Raw genomic sequence first — 16,454 nt, 5'->3', positions numbered from 1 at the left:
TAAGGAGAATATGTATTAACTCTTCTTTAAAAGTTTGGTAAAATCCACCTTGGAATCTATCTGATCTTGGACTTTGATTTTTTTAAAAAACAAAATCTTTATTTTAGAGTCCAAATCTTTGGAACCATATGGACAGCTCAGACTATCTGCTGATTTTAGAAACACTAAACTAAACTAAAGTAAACCTTTGTAGTTTCAACTTCGGTTTTGGGGGTTGAGGAGAGAAACACGTTGCTATTGCTGTCTTCCACATTCTGCTGCTGAAATAATTGTTCAGAAAAGTCCAACTCTCTTATCTTCAGGAATCTCTTTGCCACTTGACTTTATACATAAGAGAGGCCCAAAGAGACAAAATTAGAGACACAGAGTGCATCTGTGTTACCATAAAGCTTTTATTATCTTTTCCTGAACAATAATCCTCACACTATTATCTTTGTCTTTGGAAGCTACAGCTCCTGTTATTTATACAAAATTGGCATCCCACCATCCCATAGTAACCTAATGGGCCCATAAATAACTATAAAACTTTGAAAGAGCATGGAGCTATAAACACAAACCAAATAGAACATGTTTAAAAGTAAGCAGGATTTAATGAGGTTTTTTGCAACACAAATATAAAATGGTTTTATTGCTCATTACAGCAACAAACAGCTCAGTTATAAAATAAGAAATGTTTATTTGAGCAGGTATTACTTAATATATCCATATATCCTCTGGTGCAGAATCTATAAAAAGAATGCTTTTGAAGAAAATGTCCAGGAAACCCCCACTTTCTAAAGGTTACCTAAATAGAAGCCAAAGTGGCACTTAGAAGTGGTTATAAATGGTACACTTCCTAATCCCACATACAGCAATAAAAGAATTCTACTCCTAGGTATAAACCCCAGAGAAATGAAAACACATGCTCACACAAAAACTTGTACATGAACATTCAGAGCAACACTTTTCATAATAGCCAAAAGATGGAAACAACTAAAATTGGCAAATGGACAAAGAAAATCCACACAATGGAATATTATTTGGCTGTAAGAAGGAATGAAGTACTGAAACATAATACAACATGGGTAAACCTTGAAAATAGTATGCTGAGTGAAAAAAAACCAGTTACAAAAACCACAAATGGTCATATGAAATGTCCAGAATAGGGAAATCTATAGCGACATCACATAGATTAGTGGTTGCTTAGGGCGGCAGCAGGGGGAGGATGGAAAGGCAGGAGACTGACTGACAGTGAAAAGTATAGTGTCTTCTTAAAGTGGTAAAAATGTTCCAAAACTGATTGTAGTGACGGTTACACTTACCTGTGAATATACTAAAAATTATTGAATTATACACTCTAAGCAGGTATGTGAATTATATTTCAATAAAGTTATAAAAACAGGATCTAATAAATAAACAAACAGATTTAACCAAAATAAAGCACTGCCTTGATACCCTCTCTCCTCCGTTCAGAGGCCTCAAAGCACTGAGGTACTTAAAAATGTGTTGAAAACTTCTATTAGCATTCTACCCTGAGAATTAAAGGAAACGATCTTCAGTGTGTGTGAGCCTCTGAATACACTCTGACCAGAATTTGACTTAAAAATGACAGTGGTATGACTGAGCTTCTACCAGACAGACCCTCGAAGAGATAACTATAAATCTGGACAAAACATACAAAAAAGGTACTTGAAGGCACTAGAAAGGAAACAAAAGCAGGCCAACTCTGGAAGGGTGCAGAGTCTTGGAAGGAAAGAGTAGCAAAGATGAGCTTCAGTTTTGTCCTGCCTCTAGCCTGAAAGCAGGCCACAGTGGTAACTCGTGGGTCCAGAGCTTCTAAAACTCCAATAGAAAACCTGAAGGCTTCTGGGCCTAGCCCCTTTCTCTCTTCCTCTGTCTTTTTTTTCCTTTAAAGATCTTATTTATTTATTTATGTGAGAGAGAGAAGGAGCGTGTGCATGGGAAGGGGGGCAGGGAAAGAAGGGCCAGTGGGAGAGGAAGAAGCTCTCCACTGAGCAGGGAGCCCAAAGCAGGGCTTGATTCCAGGACCCTGAGATCATCACCTAGCCTAAGTCAGATGCTTAACTGACTGAGTGACCCAGGCGCCCCTCCTGTCTTCTTCTAACTTATCACCCTTTGACCTCTGAAGTGTCTCTTCTCTCTTGGCATCTGTGAAAGCCAGCATTTCTGGGTTCTTTTCCTTCTTGTCTGACCATTCTTCCTGTATCTCTTGCTTCCTCCTCTTTTTCTTTATCTTCCCCCCTTAAATACTCCAGGGCTTTTGCCCTCAGCTTTTCCTCAGTACAGGTCTCTTTACAGTTCATCTACTTATATTGCTTCAACTGCCAGTGAGATTCCCACCTTCATAACTGTAGTCAGGACTCCCTTCTCAGCTTCCCTTCTGGATACTTCTAGCTTCAGGTAAGAGTGCAGTAGGGGTTAGGTTCTAAAGTGAGGGCATAAGCCAAAAATCATATATAGTCACAATTTCCTTTGAAATTTTCTTAGAAGAGCAACATATTCTTATATTCCTACATTCATTTCTTTGTCCTGCCTGCACTGTTGAATTTGCTCAAGACACATGCACTTAAACTATGATGCCACTGTATTTTGTTGTCCCCCTAGTATCTCTGAGTTAATGTGTCCAAACTGAATGTCCAACCTGCTCTCCACCCACCTGTATCCTACTCCTCCGCCGCTACTTCCCACATTAACACATGGCACCAAAATCACCCTGATTTCCTAAGCTAGTTTTGGTGAAATTAAAAAATCCAAAATTGTTGGTAAGCAATTTGATCTTGCTATTTATTTCGCTATTTCATTTGCCTGCATGTGATCAAAAAAAATCCTAATTCATAGCAATAGATATTTACCAAGGGTAATAATTTTGGATTTCCTCCCCCAGGGGCTCACCTTTTAAATTTAACCTATTGTTTATTTAAAAAGATAGCAAGATCCAAATACAAATGAATTAATCTGTCAGCACAAATTATTTGGTTACTGGTCTCCACTTGGTTAAAACTTGGTATGTAATATTTAGTTTGAGTATGCGTTTAGGATTTATTTTTTTTTAATTGTAAGTCAAAACATTGAAACTCCTCCCCTGAACCTCGGTTCTATGGAATAGTTTGAAAACCAATAATCTGGGAGCTGAAGCCCAGTTTCCTTAGGAAAACATGCAAGATCCTGTGTCATTCAGATTTTATCTATCAATCTAGCTGCATTTCCTCCCACTGCCAAAATCCCACCCAATATCCTAAGTCTATCTCCATCTATCATGGGGTCATACTTTGGTACTTGCTGTTTTCTCTGCCAAACCCATGTGCTATTGCCATCTTACCTAAATTTCTATGAACTATTCCAAAGGTTAAAATGTTAATGCCTCATGAAGCCTCCTTTGACTTCCCCAAAGTGCCTTGCATATGCCTCCATCATCAACATGTGTTACCTTGTGTAATAATCATCTCTTCCTCTCAACCATGAGTTCCTACGAAAGACAGACTAATTTAACTATCCCTAAGTTCTCAGGGACTCTCAGAGCGCCCGGCACCTGGTAATCACACCTTCAATGCTTTGCATCAATCGCTTCATCAGTTCCTATTAATAGGAAAAACTAACAGAGTGATTTCAGTGGCTGAAACCTCAGATTTGCCTAAGATGGTCAATGGATAACCCTCTCATCAAGTGGACACTTCAGGTTAAATAACTACTAAATAGAAATCACTGTGAGGTTCATTTTAATTTTGACTTCATTTTTCTTTAATAGCGGCATCACTCACCAACAAAGGAAAGCAGGATCACCAGCAGGACAATGAGCGCACAGATACATGGAATCAAGACCAGCAATAGGAAGCGGAGAATATTAGCAGTTGCCAGCTTCTGAGAGCAGCCATCACCCATGTTATTGTCAACAGCTCCCAAGACCTGAAGTAAAAGGATAGGAAACATGGGTTTAATATTACAAAGCATCTCAATACACAGTATAGAACTTGAGGACAGCTGTCCATTCAGAGCAGCAGCATTCCTGGAAGATTCTGGTGCGTGTCCTTTAGAGCATGAAAATGAACTTAGTCCCTAAATCATGCTAAGAAGTGAACAAATAACTGTACAACCACATTCGGGGCAGGGAAAATCATCCATTTCTGAAATGTTTTCAGGAGTACATGAACTTTTCATGTGATTCCACCTTGAATTTTTTTCATGTATTTGCCAATTTGGTATTATTCCAAAGGGCTACAAATTACCATGGCAAGGACTCACCTTGGCCCAGAGCTATAAGCAAAGACTGCCAAGTACCGTGGTCACATACTGGCGAGCAGGCGTAGACAGGACATTACCCACCTTCGCTGCTGTTTGTCTCCCCAGTCCTAACCCAAATCTGCATGAATCTGGATAAAGTTAATTTTCAGCCCCTCAGCAAGGTTAAATGTATTTAGTGGCTGAAGCTGAACACTGAAAAAGAGCCTGTCCTGTTGACCAGTTAAACACTGACAAGCCCTCAGGATACCTTCCACCGTCCACGATGCCAGCGCAGCCTCTCCATCTGTGAGAGGATTAGGAGATGCAGTTGTGAGGGTTCAGATAAAAGTTCTTATCTTCAAATACTTTAAATTTTGCTAATTTAAATTTAAATTAAATACTTTAATTTTTAGTTCAGTCTCTTGCCAGAAATGATGTCTAGAAATTCATTACAAATGGCTAGCTTAGGGCAGTGACTTTTTCAACAGGAATCTGAGATGAAATTAAAAGTGATTTGAGGGGCGCGTGGGTGGCTCAGTCAGTTTAAGCATCTGCCTTCGGCTCAGGTCATAATTCCGGGAGCATGAGATCGAGCCCCAAGTCAGGCTCCCTGCTCAGTGGGGAGTCTGCCTCTCCCTCTGCTTCCCCCTCTCCTCCCACCCCTCCTTGTGCTTTCTCACCCTCTCTCTCTCAAATAAATAAATAAATAAAATCTTTTTTTTTTTTTTCTTAAGTGATTGGAGTCCCATACTACGAGCAACTCTTCCAGTCTCACATGAAGGCGTTTCTCAGGGTTTCCCCTTAGACTTCTGACTCTCCTTGCATTTTCTCCTGTGACAGGTTCAGAGCTTGAACTGTAACCTCTGCATAACTGGCTCCCGAACCTCTCTGGAGCCCCAAACTTCCTTTCGAGTTATAGCATATATTTCCAATGCCTAGTGCTTAGCAGCATCTCTTCGCAAATGTCCAAAATCAAACTAGTCTCTTCTCCATCCCTACCTTCAAACTAGTTCTTCTCCTGATTTCCATATTTGTGCTAACAGACACTCTACTACTCCAATTACCCCAAGACCCTTCACTTCTTCAACATCTCCCAATGCCATGCATTAGTCAGGTGGTGCTGTTTCTTCCCCTATAATAGATACAGAATTTTGAAAAATGAGTGACCTTTGAGACAGAGCCTTATCATAAACGAGAAGTTATTCTAACAGAATGGTCCTGCACTTGATCATTTATAGCATATAACAAGTACTTGGTAATTTCCCACGGATAAAAAGCCAACTTTGGTAGGTTCTTCTGAATTGCAAGGCATATACGATACTCCATTTCTGCTTTATTCCCCCTACATCAGAATCAAGTCTTGTTCCCTAACCCATATTGAAAGCAGGGTTCACTACATACATTGTGATGTAATGATATCATCTGTAATTTTAAGAATACCCAATGAGACATATTATTTGAAAGAACATATGATGTTAGCTTGAGAATGGTTTGATCTCCCAGGTTAATGTCTTTACTGACCCATTGCCTCTGCACCTGGTTTAATCCACCAGCCAAAGTGAGATCATTCAGAGTTAATTTACAATTTGATCTGCAAGAAGACATGGCACTGTGTTAGAGGAGACCATGAAAAGGATGTGACCACCCATTGACCCGTGAGCTGGACCCAGGCAATCAGAGGCTCCCTCCCTGTCCTTGAAATGTACCAATGTTCCCACAGCCAGAGCCATTTTCAAGAATGCAGCCATGAGGGAGCAATGTGCTGTTGAGACCATCTGGACAAAACACATGACTGAACCCAGTTAAAGCCTCTATATAAACTTTTATGATTCTGGCTGGCAGGTGTGGAAAACTACTCATCTTGTCTGCCCAAGCAAGCCTCATAGTAAGTTCCCTTGCTTATTAAACCTGCCATCTCCCAATCTGAAGTGGTCTGCCTCTTTCTTTAGTACTTCCTGGCCTTCTGTTTATGGAGGCCAGTTTCAAATTTTACCTGGGGAGGGGCGCCTGGGTGGCACAGCGGTTAAGCGGTTAAGCGTCTGCCTTCGGCTCAGGGCGTGATCCCGGCGTTATGGGATCGAGCCCCACATCAGGCCTCTGCTGTGGGCCTGCTTCTTCCTCTCCCACTCCCCCTGCTTGTGTTCCCTCTCTCGCTGGCTGTCTCTATCTCTGTCGAATAAATAAATAAAATCTTTAAAAAAAAAAAAAATTTTACCTGGGGAAGCTCCCAAGTTTGCAAACCAACACAATGACACAATTTAATCTAAGATCTTCAATAGCACATTGATTACAACACTAGCGTTGGGTGGGTGGTGCCCTTTCCTGCTTGTAGATAAGCAAATGTGGGACTATAGCCCAACAGAGACAGTCATAGAATCTACTTACGTATTTCATTTACTCAACAATTAGTTATGAACACCTACTATTATAATAAGCATAGTGAAGGATATAACAATGATTTCAGACCAACTGTCCCTCAAGAGTTCAGTCTTGTAGGAGAGATATGTCCATAAATAATGTAACTATATGTCAAGGTAGCAAATGGTAAGCACCACAAGACTTACAGCTAAAATGCCATAGGAATTCAAAAGATAGGAATACAATTTCTTGCTGGAGGCTTAGGTAAAACACTGTAGAGAACTTGAAGCAAACATAATTCTGACCTGCTGTCCATGGGTACCTCTATTTCTCCCGGTCTATCAGCTCTCTCCTTTTTTCAATTCCCTACATATCCTCTTTAGACTCTTTGGACCATTAATGGAACAATACTCTTGCTAATGCCCTGAAACTGCCTACTCATTTGCTGATGTATAGTCTTCTCCATTCTCCTCAAACTACCTTGTCTTCTGCCCTCACTCTCAGAAGATGACCCACTTCAATTTCCATCTTACAGAGAGAACAAAAAATGATCAAATGAGAATTGCCTCATTTACCTAAATCTAAACCTACACACCTGATCACTTATGGACCCTTCTTTCCTGTTCAAACACAGAAGCTATTGAAGGCTCTTCCTATTTAAGACTAATCCTCCCGCTTTTGGGACAGACTCCATCTCCTTCTCCCTTCTCAGGAATTTTACATCTTAATTCTCCATTAAATCATATATCCAAACTCTCTCTCTCTCTCTCTCTCTCTCTCTCTCACTTTCATCAGCTTTTTATCATGTTTAGGTCTCTCCAGTTATTTTTTTAACCATCCTCAAGCCTATATGACACTTCAGCCACTTTCCTATCTCTCCCATCCAAAATGCCCTAGGAGTTGTTGATATTTATTGTCCAAATTTCCTCGCTTACTGTTTAGTACGATTTGGGACCCACTTCTGTCACTGCACCAAAAGAGCTGTTGCTATGGTAGCAATACCTCCATGCTGCTATATCCAAAGACATTTTTCAGTCATTATAATGACATCCCAGTATCATGCGAGAGATGGAATTCTCAGTTAGCCACTCTCATCTGCTTCAAGCACTTTCTTCCTGTGACTTCTCTTTCTCCTCACTGTCTAGTCATTACTTCTCTTTCTGTTAGTTCTTTTCTCACATTTATACTCTCCAGGCAATGTCACCCACACAAATAGCATCAATTGCCAGCCCCACACATGTGATATACATCTTTACATAGCAAGCGTAGATCTTTCCCTTGAGCTCCAGACTTTCGTATCCAACTGGCCATTTGACAATTCCTCAGTGGATGTTACAAAAATATCTCAAACCTAACATGTCTGAAACCAAATAAATAATCTTTATCTCCATGTCTGGTATTTTTTTCAGAGTTCCCTATCTCAGGAAAAAGTAACTGAGCACTCGTCTGGACACTTGGGGTATATCATTAGGCAGAGTGAAAATCTCCAGCCCCATAGATCGTACACTCTAGTAAAAACTACCATCATGTCTCACCTGGAATTGTTTACCTATATCCAGTCTTGCACTCCCTAATTTGTTCTCCACACTCTAGCCACAGTGAGAAAGAGGCTATATATCACTGGATGATGAGAAAAGGCAACATGAAAAATGATCCCCAAACTGAACTAATTCAGCAGATTCAGAGCCTGGAACCAGAGTTGATCATGAGAAGCATGTACCCAGTGGCTTGGCAGAGATCTGGGGAGGGCTTTGGACTTTTGCAAGGGTGTACAGAATTTCAAGTCCATTTTATTAAGATTTCAAAGGTCACAGAGACCATAGTTGCTATTTCAGGTACATTAGCCTTTATCCTGTTCTGCCTTCCTGTAGCATTTGACTTTACTAACACATAGTACAGTCTTGGGAATACTTCCACAGCTGCAAATGGCAAAAACTGCTTTAGAACAAAGAGATACCTGCTTCTGTAATCATAGCATAAATAATCTTAACTCAGTTGCGACTCCCTCCTTAAATGAAAATACCTCCCTTTTCTCATTAGTGTACATCTGGCATCTAGAGTAGCACCTGAACACAATCAGAAGTGGATTGATACCTGTTGAATAAATAAATGAATTAAATTGCCTAAACAAAAATTGCTCTGTGCATCATTATGCAAATTACTACTTCTTTTTAAATTGTATATGCCTTACAAAGTCCATTCCTAAGTCATGAAATTGAAAATGTTTTTGGTCAACAAGTAAAAATATTTCCCTTTCAGAAAAAATATACCAAAATTAATAGAATCAGCTTTTACTAGGATTCCATACTCACAGTTCCTATTACAAGCTTTGAATCAGCTAGAAAATTTTGTGATTTAAGAAGTATATTTTAGTGGATTTTATTACAGACAAAATTTTTTAAATACCATCTTTGTTAAGAACATGAAACAAAGTGGCTTTGTTTCTTAATTAACCCCCTAGATCAGAGATTCCCAGACATTCTTGGTTCAGGGCACTATGTGTCCAGGTAATTTTTTTCAGTGGCCTAAACCAAAAGAAATGCCTAACAATTCCACTTATTAAGTCTCTTGGTCCAACTATTTTATAAGTATTTGTATCCTAAAAACTTAGTAGACATTTGAGAAAATACAATGCATAATTTGAAGTGAAGAGAATTTTCATGTTATTCTTAAGTAATGACAGTTACTTACTAAGATAATATGTGCATCTGTTGGACAGTGCACAATACCTCAAACCTTGGCATCAGATTGGAAATCACCACCATTCATTGCCTGCTCCACATGGATTTTTTCCATAGTACAACTTTTTACAGAACCACCACCAAGAACCCAGCCTTATGAAGATAGGACAACAACAACAGGAATACAGCACAATCTAATGTTGACACTGAACCACCTCAACATACTATTTCATCTGGTAACAAGAAATGTTGAGTATCACTGGATTCCCCTCAAAAATTGAAAATAACTGGCAGAGTCTCTGGACATCCCTGAAGCTTTGGGGTACCTCAGCCTCCAGTTTGGAAATAGTAGTTCTAGACTATTTTCCCACATCTATCTGCCTAAGTCCGAATCCTTAGTGAAGTAATGCATATTTAACCCCATTAGAAAGCCTCCCTTGAGCATCTAGACACAAGTAATCTCCCTCTGCCTCATCTGAATTTCTGGTCAGTGGCAGAGACTGATCAACTCCTAGCATCTATTCTTTTCCTTTGATCTTAGAAACAGAATCCTAAAATTTGGTTGGGCCGATATTTAATGGCAACTTAGAATAAAGACAACATTTCCCAGCCTCTCTTGCAGCTATGTGAGGCCATGTGGCTGAGTTCTTGCTCATGAGATGAAAATAGAAGGGGTTGGGGCGCCTGGGTAGCGCAGTCATTAAGCGTCTGCCTTCGGCTCAGGGCGTGATCCCGGCGTTCCGGGATCGAGTCCCACATCAGGCTCCTGCGCTGGGAGCCTGCTTCTTCCTCTCCCACTCCCCTGCTTGTGTACCCTCTCTCGCTGGCTGTCTCTCTGTCACATAAATAAAATCTTTAAAAAAAAAAAAAAAAAGAAAAAAGAAAATAGAAGGGGTAAATGTGGGGTGCCTGGGTGGCACAGCGGTTAAGCGTCTACCTTCGGCTCAGGCGTGATTCTGGTGTTATGGGATCCAGCCCCACATCAGGCTCCTCCACTATGAGCCTGCTTCTTCCTCTCCCATTCCCCCTGCTTGTGTTCCCTCTCTCGCTGGCTGTCTCTTTCTCTGTCGAATAAATAAATAAAATCTTTAAAAAAAAAAAAAAAAGAAGTGGTAAATGTGACTTCCAGGAAGTGTCCTCAAAGAGAAGGGTATTGTCCTTCCCCTTTCCTACTTGTGGGAATACGAGTGTAATGGCTGGAGCTCAAGCAACCATTTTATTTTTTTATTTTTTTTAAAGATATATTTATTTATTTGAGAGAGAGAGAGAGAAAGAAAGAGAGCATGCAAACAGGGGGAGGGGCAGAGGGAGAGAGAATCCTTAAGCAGACTCCCAGCTGAGCATGGAGCCTGACGAGGGGCTTGATCTCACGACCCTGAGATCATGACCTGAACCAAAATCAAGAGTCAGACACTCAACTGACTGAGCCACCTAGGTGCCCCTCAAGCAACCATTTTAGACTCTGAGGTAAAAACTATACGCAGAAGGTGGCTAAATAGCAAGAAAGAGGGAACCCGACTCCCTGATGGATTCGTGAATCTTCTCTATCAGCCCTGAACTGCTTATTTTCCAGATTACATTCACATGAGAAAGGAATAAACTCTTGATAAATCACTGTTAATCTAAATATTCTATCACTTGCAGGTGAAGCAATTTCAGCTGACCTATGCATTTAGCACTTTCTACTTTGGATCATGGTTATGTACATACATACTAAAACTACTAAACTACAATCTCAGGAGGTAAAGATACATATTCGGTTCATTCAACAAATCCTCACATCATGTGCCCAGAAAATTATTTTTATCCCATAGGCAACTAACCAGTGCCTAGTACATGGTAGGATCAGAATAAATACATGCATTCTCAATTGAATAAATTACTCACAATTAAAGCTCAAAAAAAATATCCCAAGAAATGTTTGCAATTTTTAATATACTTACTGTTGATGGGAGGGAGATAAAAACCATTAAAAGGCTTTCCATGATAAATAATGTAACTGTCAAGTTTGTTTGCCTTTGACCAGAAAAGCAGCAACTCAGTGTGGCCACAGTGGATTATCTCCTGTTATTCAGAAGCTCAGTGCCTTTTATACGTCTTCAACAAGGATAAATTCTGAATTAAAAATTTTACAACTTAGTAAATTACAGTTTTTCAATTTTCAATTAAAAATTTCTCAATGCAGTGTAGTAACCAAATGTTTTCATCAAGAGTTAGTAAGGAGCAAGCAATAAAAAGTAAGGTTAGTTAAAATGCAGGCAATCATTGGACAAGTTCATCTTGCAATCCCATCAGAAACCCCACATGTCTATGGACTTTAGCAATCTCCTCCCTGGTTTCCCCACATCCTCACTTGTCCCCTTCTAATCTCCACATTGTGGCTCTGCTTAAAACCCTCCAGAAACTTCAGAGACAAAGACAAACTTCCTTAATATGGCATAAAAGACAATGTTTCCCAGATGTCAATGTACATGTGAAACACATGGGGAGAGGCTGAGCCCATAGGTCTGGGGTGGAGCCTGAGACCGTGCATTCCTTAGCAGCTCCCAGGTGATGCTGACGCTGCTTTCCAGAGCAGGATCTGGAGACCCTTCTAGGTCTGCCCTGCCTATGCTCAGCTCACTGCACACCACTCAAGGCCTCTCTCTCTACACTTCCACCACCTTCTGCTACTCATTCATATCCTCACAAGCGCTCTGCCTAGAATGGCCCCCCTCCAGCTCTCAACCAGCCTGTGTCACTCAAGACTTACTCTTCCTACATCAACTCATGACTCATGATTGGTTCTCATCTTTCTGCTCTTTATTCCAGTTGCAATTTATATGTATGTGTGTGATTAAAAGATTATGTTGGTTATTCCTGCTACACAGTAGGCTGCATGAAGTCAGGGACCATGTTGGCTTTTGCTTGCCATTGTAGCTCTAGTACTCAAAAAGGGCCTTGACTTTACTAGGCACTCTATAACAGTATTAAGATAATGAATCAGCGCAGCTGAGTGGCTCAGTCAGTTGAGCGTCCCACTCTTGATTTCAGCTCAGGTCGCGATCACTGGGTCCTGGAATGGAGCCCCGTGCATCGGGCTCTGTGCTCAATGGGGAGTCTGCTTGAGATTCTCTCTCCCTCTCCTGCTGCCCCTCCCCCACTCATGCACGGGCTCTCTCTTGCTCCCGAGTGTGCGCGTTCTCTCTCTTTCTCTAAAATAAATAAATAAATCTTTTAAAAAAATAATGAATCAATATGCCCTCCCACTGTCAAAAGAGTCTTAGAAACACAAGGACCAAAATGCTGCTCCATGTTGGAATAATTACTACTGTCATGATAATAACAGAAATAATAATACACCAAAAAAACTGCATTGAGCATTTCCTGTGGGCCAGGCACTCCTCTCAGCATTTTGCATAGGAAATAGCTCTTAATTCTCAAAGCAGCTCTATTAGGTGGTTGCTATTACCGTACCCATTTACGGATGAGGAGCGCAAGGTTCTTTGTGAATAATGTCATAAAAATAATTCAAGGTCATTGGCAAAAAAGGCGGAATGCAAAGCAATACTGAGTCACTCGATTCCTTTTTCTGAAGCTGAGTAGAAAGACCAGAGATCTCATATTTTTTTTAATTTGGCCTAGTTCTATGGTTTTCAGAACTTCTTAGAACACATTTTCCACTCACCAGCTCTGTCCCTGTGAAAACAGACTAAGCTTTTACCCACTGAGTCATGCAGAACTGAATCCAGATGCCCCAAACTCTATGAAGGACCAGACTCCATGGCCCTCGTCATTAGAGGTTCAAAACCACACGTCCCTCAGTATAACTGCTCCTCTGGGGTAAGAAATAGACTTTTTCTGAGAAACAAACTGAGGGCTTCAGAGGGGAGGGGGGTGGGGGAATGGGACAGGCTGGTGATGGGTAGTAAGGAGGGCATGTATTGCATGGTGTACTGGGTGTTATACGCAACTAATGAATCATCGCACTTTACATGAGAAACCAGGGATGTACTGCATGGTGACTAACATAATGTAATAAAAAACATTTAATAAAAAAAAATACATATTATTAAAAAGAAAAGAAAAAAAAAAAAAAGAAATAGACTTTCTCCTGAGTCTCCAGGCTTCCATGCCTCCTCCCAGGCCAGATCCGGCATAACAGAGGATTACTACCTCACCGTGGCCAGACATAGGAGCTATATTTTAGAAATGGCCAGTCGGTAGTATTTTTCAATTTCTTTCTGGAGCTCATATTTCAAAATTACCTTTAAAACCTTGATCTAATTAAGTAAAACCTTAATTACCTGGAATCTTTAAATACATAAGTTTTCTATTCTCTGTCTTTCAGAGAGATGGAAAAATCGTAAGAAAATACGTAAACTGTCAAGAATTAAATTTATAAGATATTGCCAGAAAATGTTTTGGAATTCTGAAAAGCGTGGCATCTTCTACAGTTCCTATAGTGTAGAACATTTTGCCTTGAGAATGCAAGTCTTGGCCTTCAGGATCAGTTTTCAAAGATGTGGATGTTATTCTTCTTAGCATAGTGTGAGTAACATCATCTCAAGAGTAAAAAATCAGGGGTGCTGGGTGGCTCACTCGTTAAGCATCTGCCTTCGGCCCAGGACATGATCCCGGCGTTCTGGGATCGAGCCCCGCATCAGGCTCCTCTGCTGGGAGCCTGCTTCTTCCTCTCCCGCTCCCCCTGCTTGTGTTCCCTCTCTCGCTGGCTGTCTCTCTCTGTCAAATAAATAAATAAAATAAATAAATAAATAAATAAATAAAATCTTAAAAAAAAAAAGAGTATAAAATCAGAATAGAAAGGAGATTCAAATTGATATTCAATTCATGAAAAACCTAATTAACAATAACAACAAAAACCCTGTTCCCTGACCATTCCAAGGTTTTGCTAAACATATGCTATCCTTGGCCTACAATAGCTCTGAAAGTGGTAATATTCATCCAAAGATACTGTCTACGGGGGGCGCCTGGGTGGTGCAGTCGTTAAGCATCTCCCTTCGGCTCAGGGCATGATCCCGGCGTTCTGGGATCGAGCCCCACATCAGGCTCCTCCGCTATGAGCCTGCTTCTTCCTCTCCCACTCCCCCTGCTTGTGCTCTCTCTCTCGCTGGCTGTCTCTGTCAAATCAATAAATAAAATCTTAAAAAAAAACAACACAAAGATACTGTCTTCAAAGAGACTATTATCAGCTTGCTACTGCAGCACCAAGATGTGGAGATACATCGATTATTTTTATTTCAAATAGGATTTGTTTAAATTATAACCAAAGATCAGGCAAACTTGAGGTAATATATAAACTGTTTAAGGTTAACAGAGTATTTTGAAATGTGAAAGTTAATTCTACCTTCATAACGTGATACTACCCAATGTATTCTCTTAAATAGCAAAATGGCTATATTCTTAAATACAATTATGAAATTATGTAGACTTAGTTAACATAGGACAGTTAGTCAACAGTCTGTGAATTTTAGCTACGTACCAATATTACTACCCAAAGGTTATTCTAATTCATATGTTGATCTGGTAGATGTAGTAAAATTCCCTTTATTACTTTGAAGTTTATGATACGAGCAAGTCAAATATCAAAACATTCTTAAACCAAAATGACAGCACACATTTTAGTGGATGGGATTTTATGCAAAATTATGGCAGAATTCAATAACCATCTGTCCTACCAAAAAAGATTGGCTTACAATGTTAAAAACAATTCAAAAGAAAAATTCATCCCAAACCCAAACTATGTGTTGGTTTGAGACTAACTTAGCGCCTTAGTGCTCTAGGCAGGAAGCTGATGAACTGCAAATGTATTCTGGACACTGCGGCTTCCGTGGTGCAGAGAACAGCCTGCAAGGATGACAAGGGCACTCTGACTGGTGTGGCCTGAGCAGGACACAGAAGCTCCCTCTAAACTCTGTGGGGATATTACACCATCATATGTTAATATACTCACAGTCTTGAAAAAGTTCAGACACCAGATTTCCACTTACTGCTAGATATTCAGCTTGAAACATTGTCCTGTACAACCATCACTCCAAAATGTGACCTGAATTGTTTCTTCAGTATTAAAGAAAGAGCTAATCCAACCCACTCCCACTATCTATCCACTGAGCAAAAACAAGCCAACTGTTACCCCATATTTAAGAAGTAAATCTGCCAGCACTAGATGCTTTCCTCTCTGTTCTCAGGAAACTATGAAAGTATTCCCTGTATGAATTAAAAGTAGATTTATTGAATAAGGGACCAGTGATTTAGATACATTCAAACCAGACATCTGTTAATTCTCCAAATATTAGCTCCCACTCTACCAATAAGCAAAATGCCTCCAAAATCATCCATCAGTGAATTATGCCAAACCCAAATGTCTTTTGTTGTGATGTTTGTTTTTAATGTTCCAAGAGGCATGAAGAACAAGCATCTGGTTTTCAGTAAGTCTTTTCATCCCATTTTATGGTATTTAATTGATGCTTACAAAGTTCAAAGAACTCATGAGCTCTCTCAAAATGAAATTACTCTGTTCACACTAGAACACATGGTTCTGCAAGCCAACCATGCTCCCATTTTCTCCTTTGAAAATTAACATAACAGCAGCACCAGATAGTACCCCCACCCCGAGTCCCATATTTACACATCCCAGAATGGATGCTCAGTACAGAGACTAAATACTGACAAATATTATTCCTGTTGGGGAAACTAATAATAATAATCCAGTACTCAGGCAGCGTATCACTTCAGTGTTTCTGCTTTGAGGGTAGCATTGTTTAGCCGAAGTCTAAAATATGAGAGGGAAGATTGGAATGTTTCAGAGGCAACTTGTACAATATTGTCTCCACCACTGAAAATCTAGGTGACCTTATAAAGCCATCACCGAGTCCCAAACATATTTCCATATCTGTGAGCAAGGGGTGAAAAATAAGTGTCTTGCGCCAACCACAAATATGCCAAAAATAAGATGAAATTAGTAAAGCAAAAGAAAAGAAAAAGAAGAACAACAACAATGTCTCTTTCAAGTTCAAAAAGCTCTAAGAGTCCTTATTTCTCTCCAATACATTGTGTGGAGTTTGCTCAATTTGGTCTCTGGAGGAAAGTTATAATAATCTTTATTCCAGGAAGGAGATGTCTTCAGAGGCAATAGGAAACCCTTTTAAGGTAAATCTCATTTTCTTCAGAGCAAGGTGGGAGGCTCATATTTGTTCA

The 16,454-nt window shown here is 40.1% G+C and overlaps 1 protein-coding gene across 10 annotated transcripts in view; it reads right to left on the bottom strand.

The window, feature by feature from the left end:
* The window catches only part of CORIN (corin, serine peptidase), a 228,166-nt gene that overhangs the window by 186,715 nt on the left and 24,997 nt on the right, over window positions 1-16,454 (bottom strand). For 5 of the 10 annotated variants that reach the window (XM_034671855.1, XM_034671857.1, XM_034671858.1 and 2 more), the window contains one exon: window positions 3,759-3,903. In XM_034671855.1, the coding sequence (XP_034527746.1) occupies window positions 3,759-3,903 (145 nt within the window). Of the gene's footprint in view, window positions 1-3,758; window positions 3,904-5,217; window positions 5,664-6,211; window positions 6,274-11,200; window positions 11,373-13,543; window positions 13,911-16,454 lie in introns of those variants that run through there. The other 5 variants (XM_034671860.1, XM_034671862.1, XM_034671861.1 and 2 more) reach the window with 5 other exon arrangements.

Source organism: Ailuropoda melanoleuca, chromosome 11 (assembly GCF_002007445.2).
Source record: "Ailuropoda melanoleuca isolate Jingjing chromosome 11, ASM200744v2, whole genome shotgun sequence".
Taxonomy (NCBI): domain Eukaryota; kingdom Metazoa; phylum Chordata; class Mammalia; order Carnivora; family Ursidae; genus Ailuropoda; species Ailuropoda melanoleuca.
Note: the sequence above shows the minus strand (reverse complement) of the source record. Positions and strands in the feature narration are given on the sequence as shown.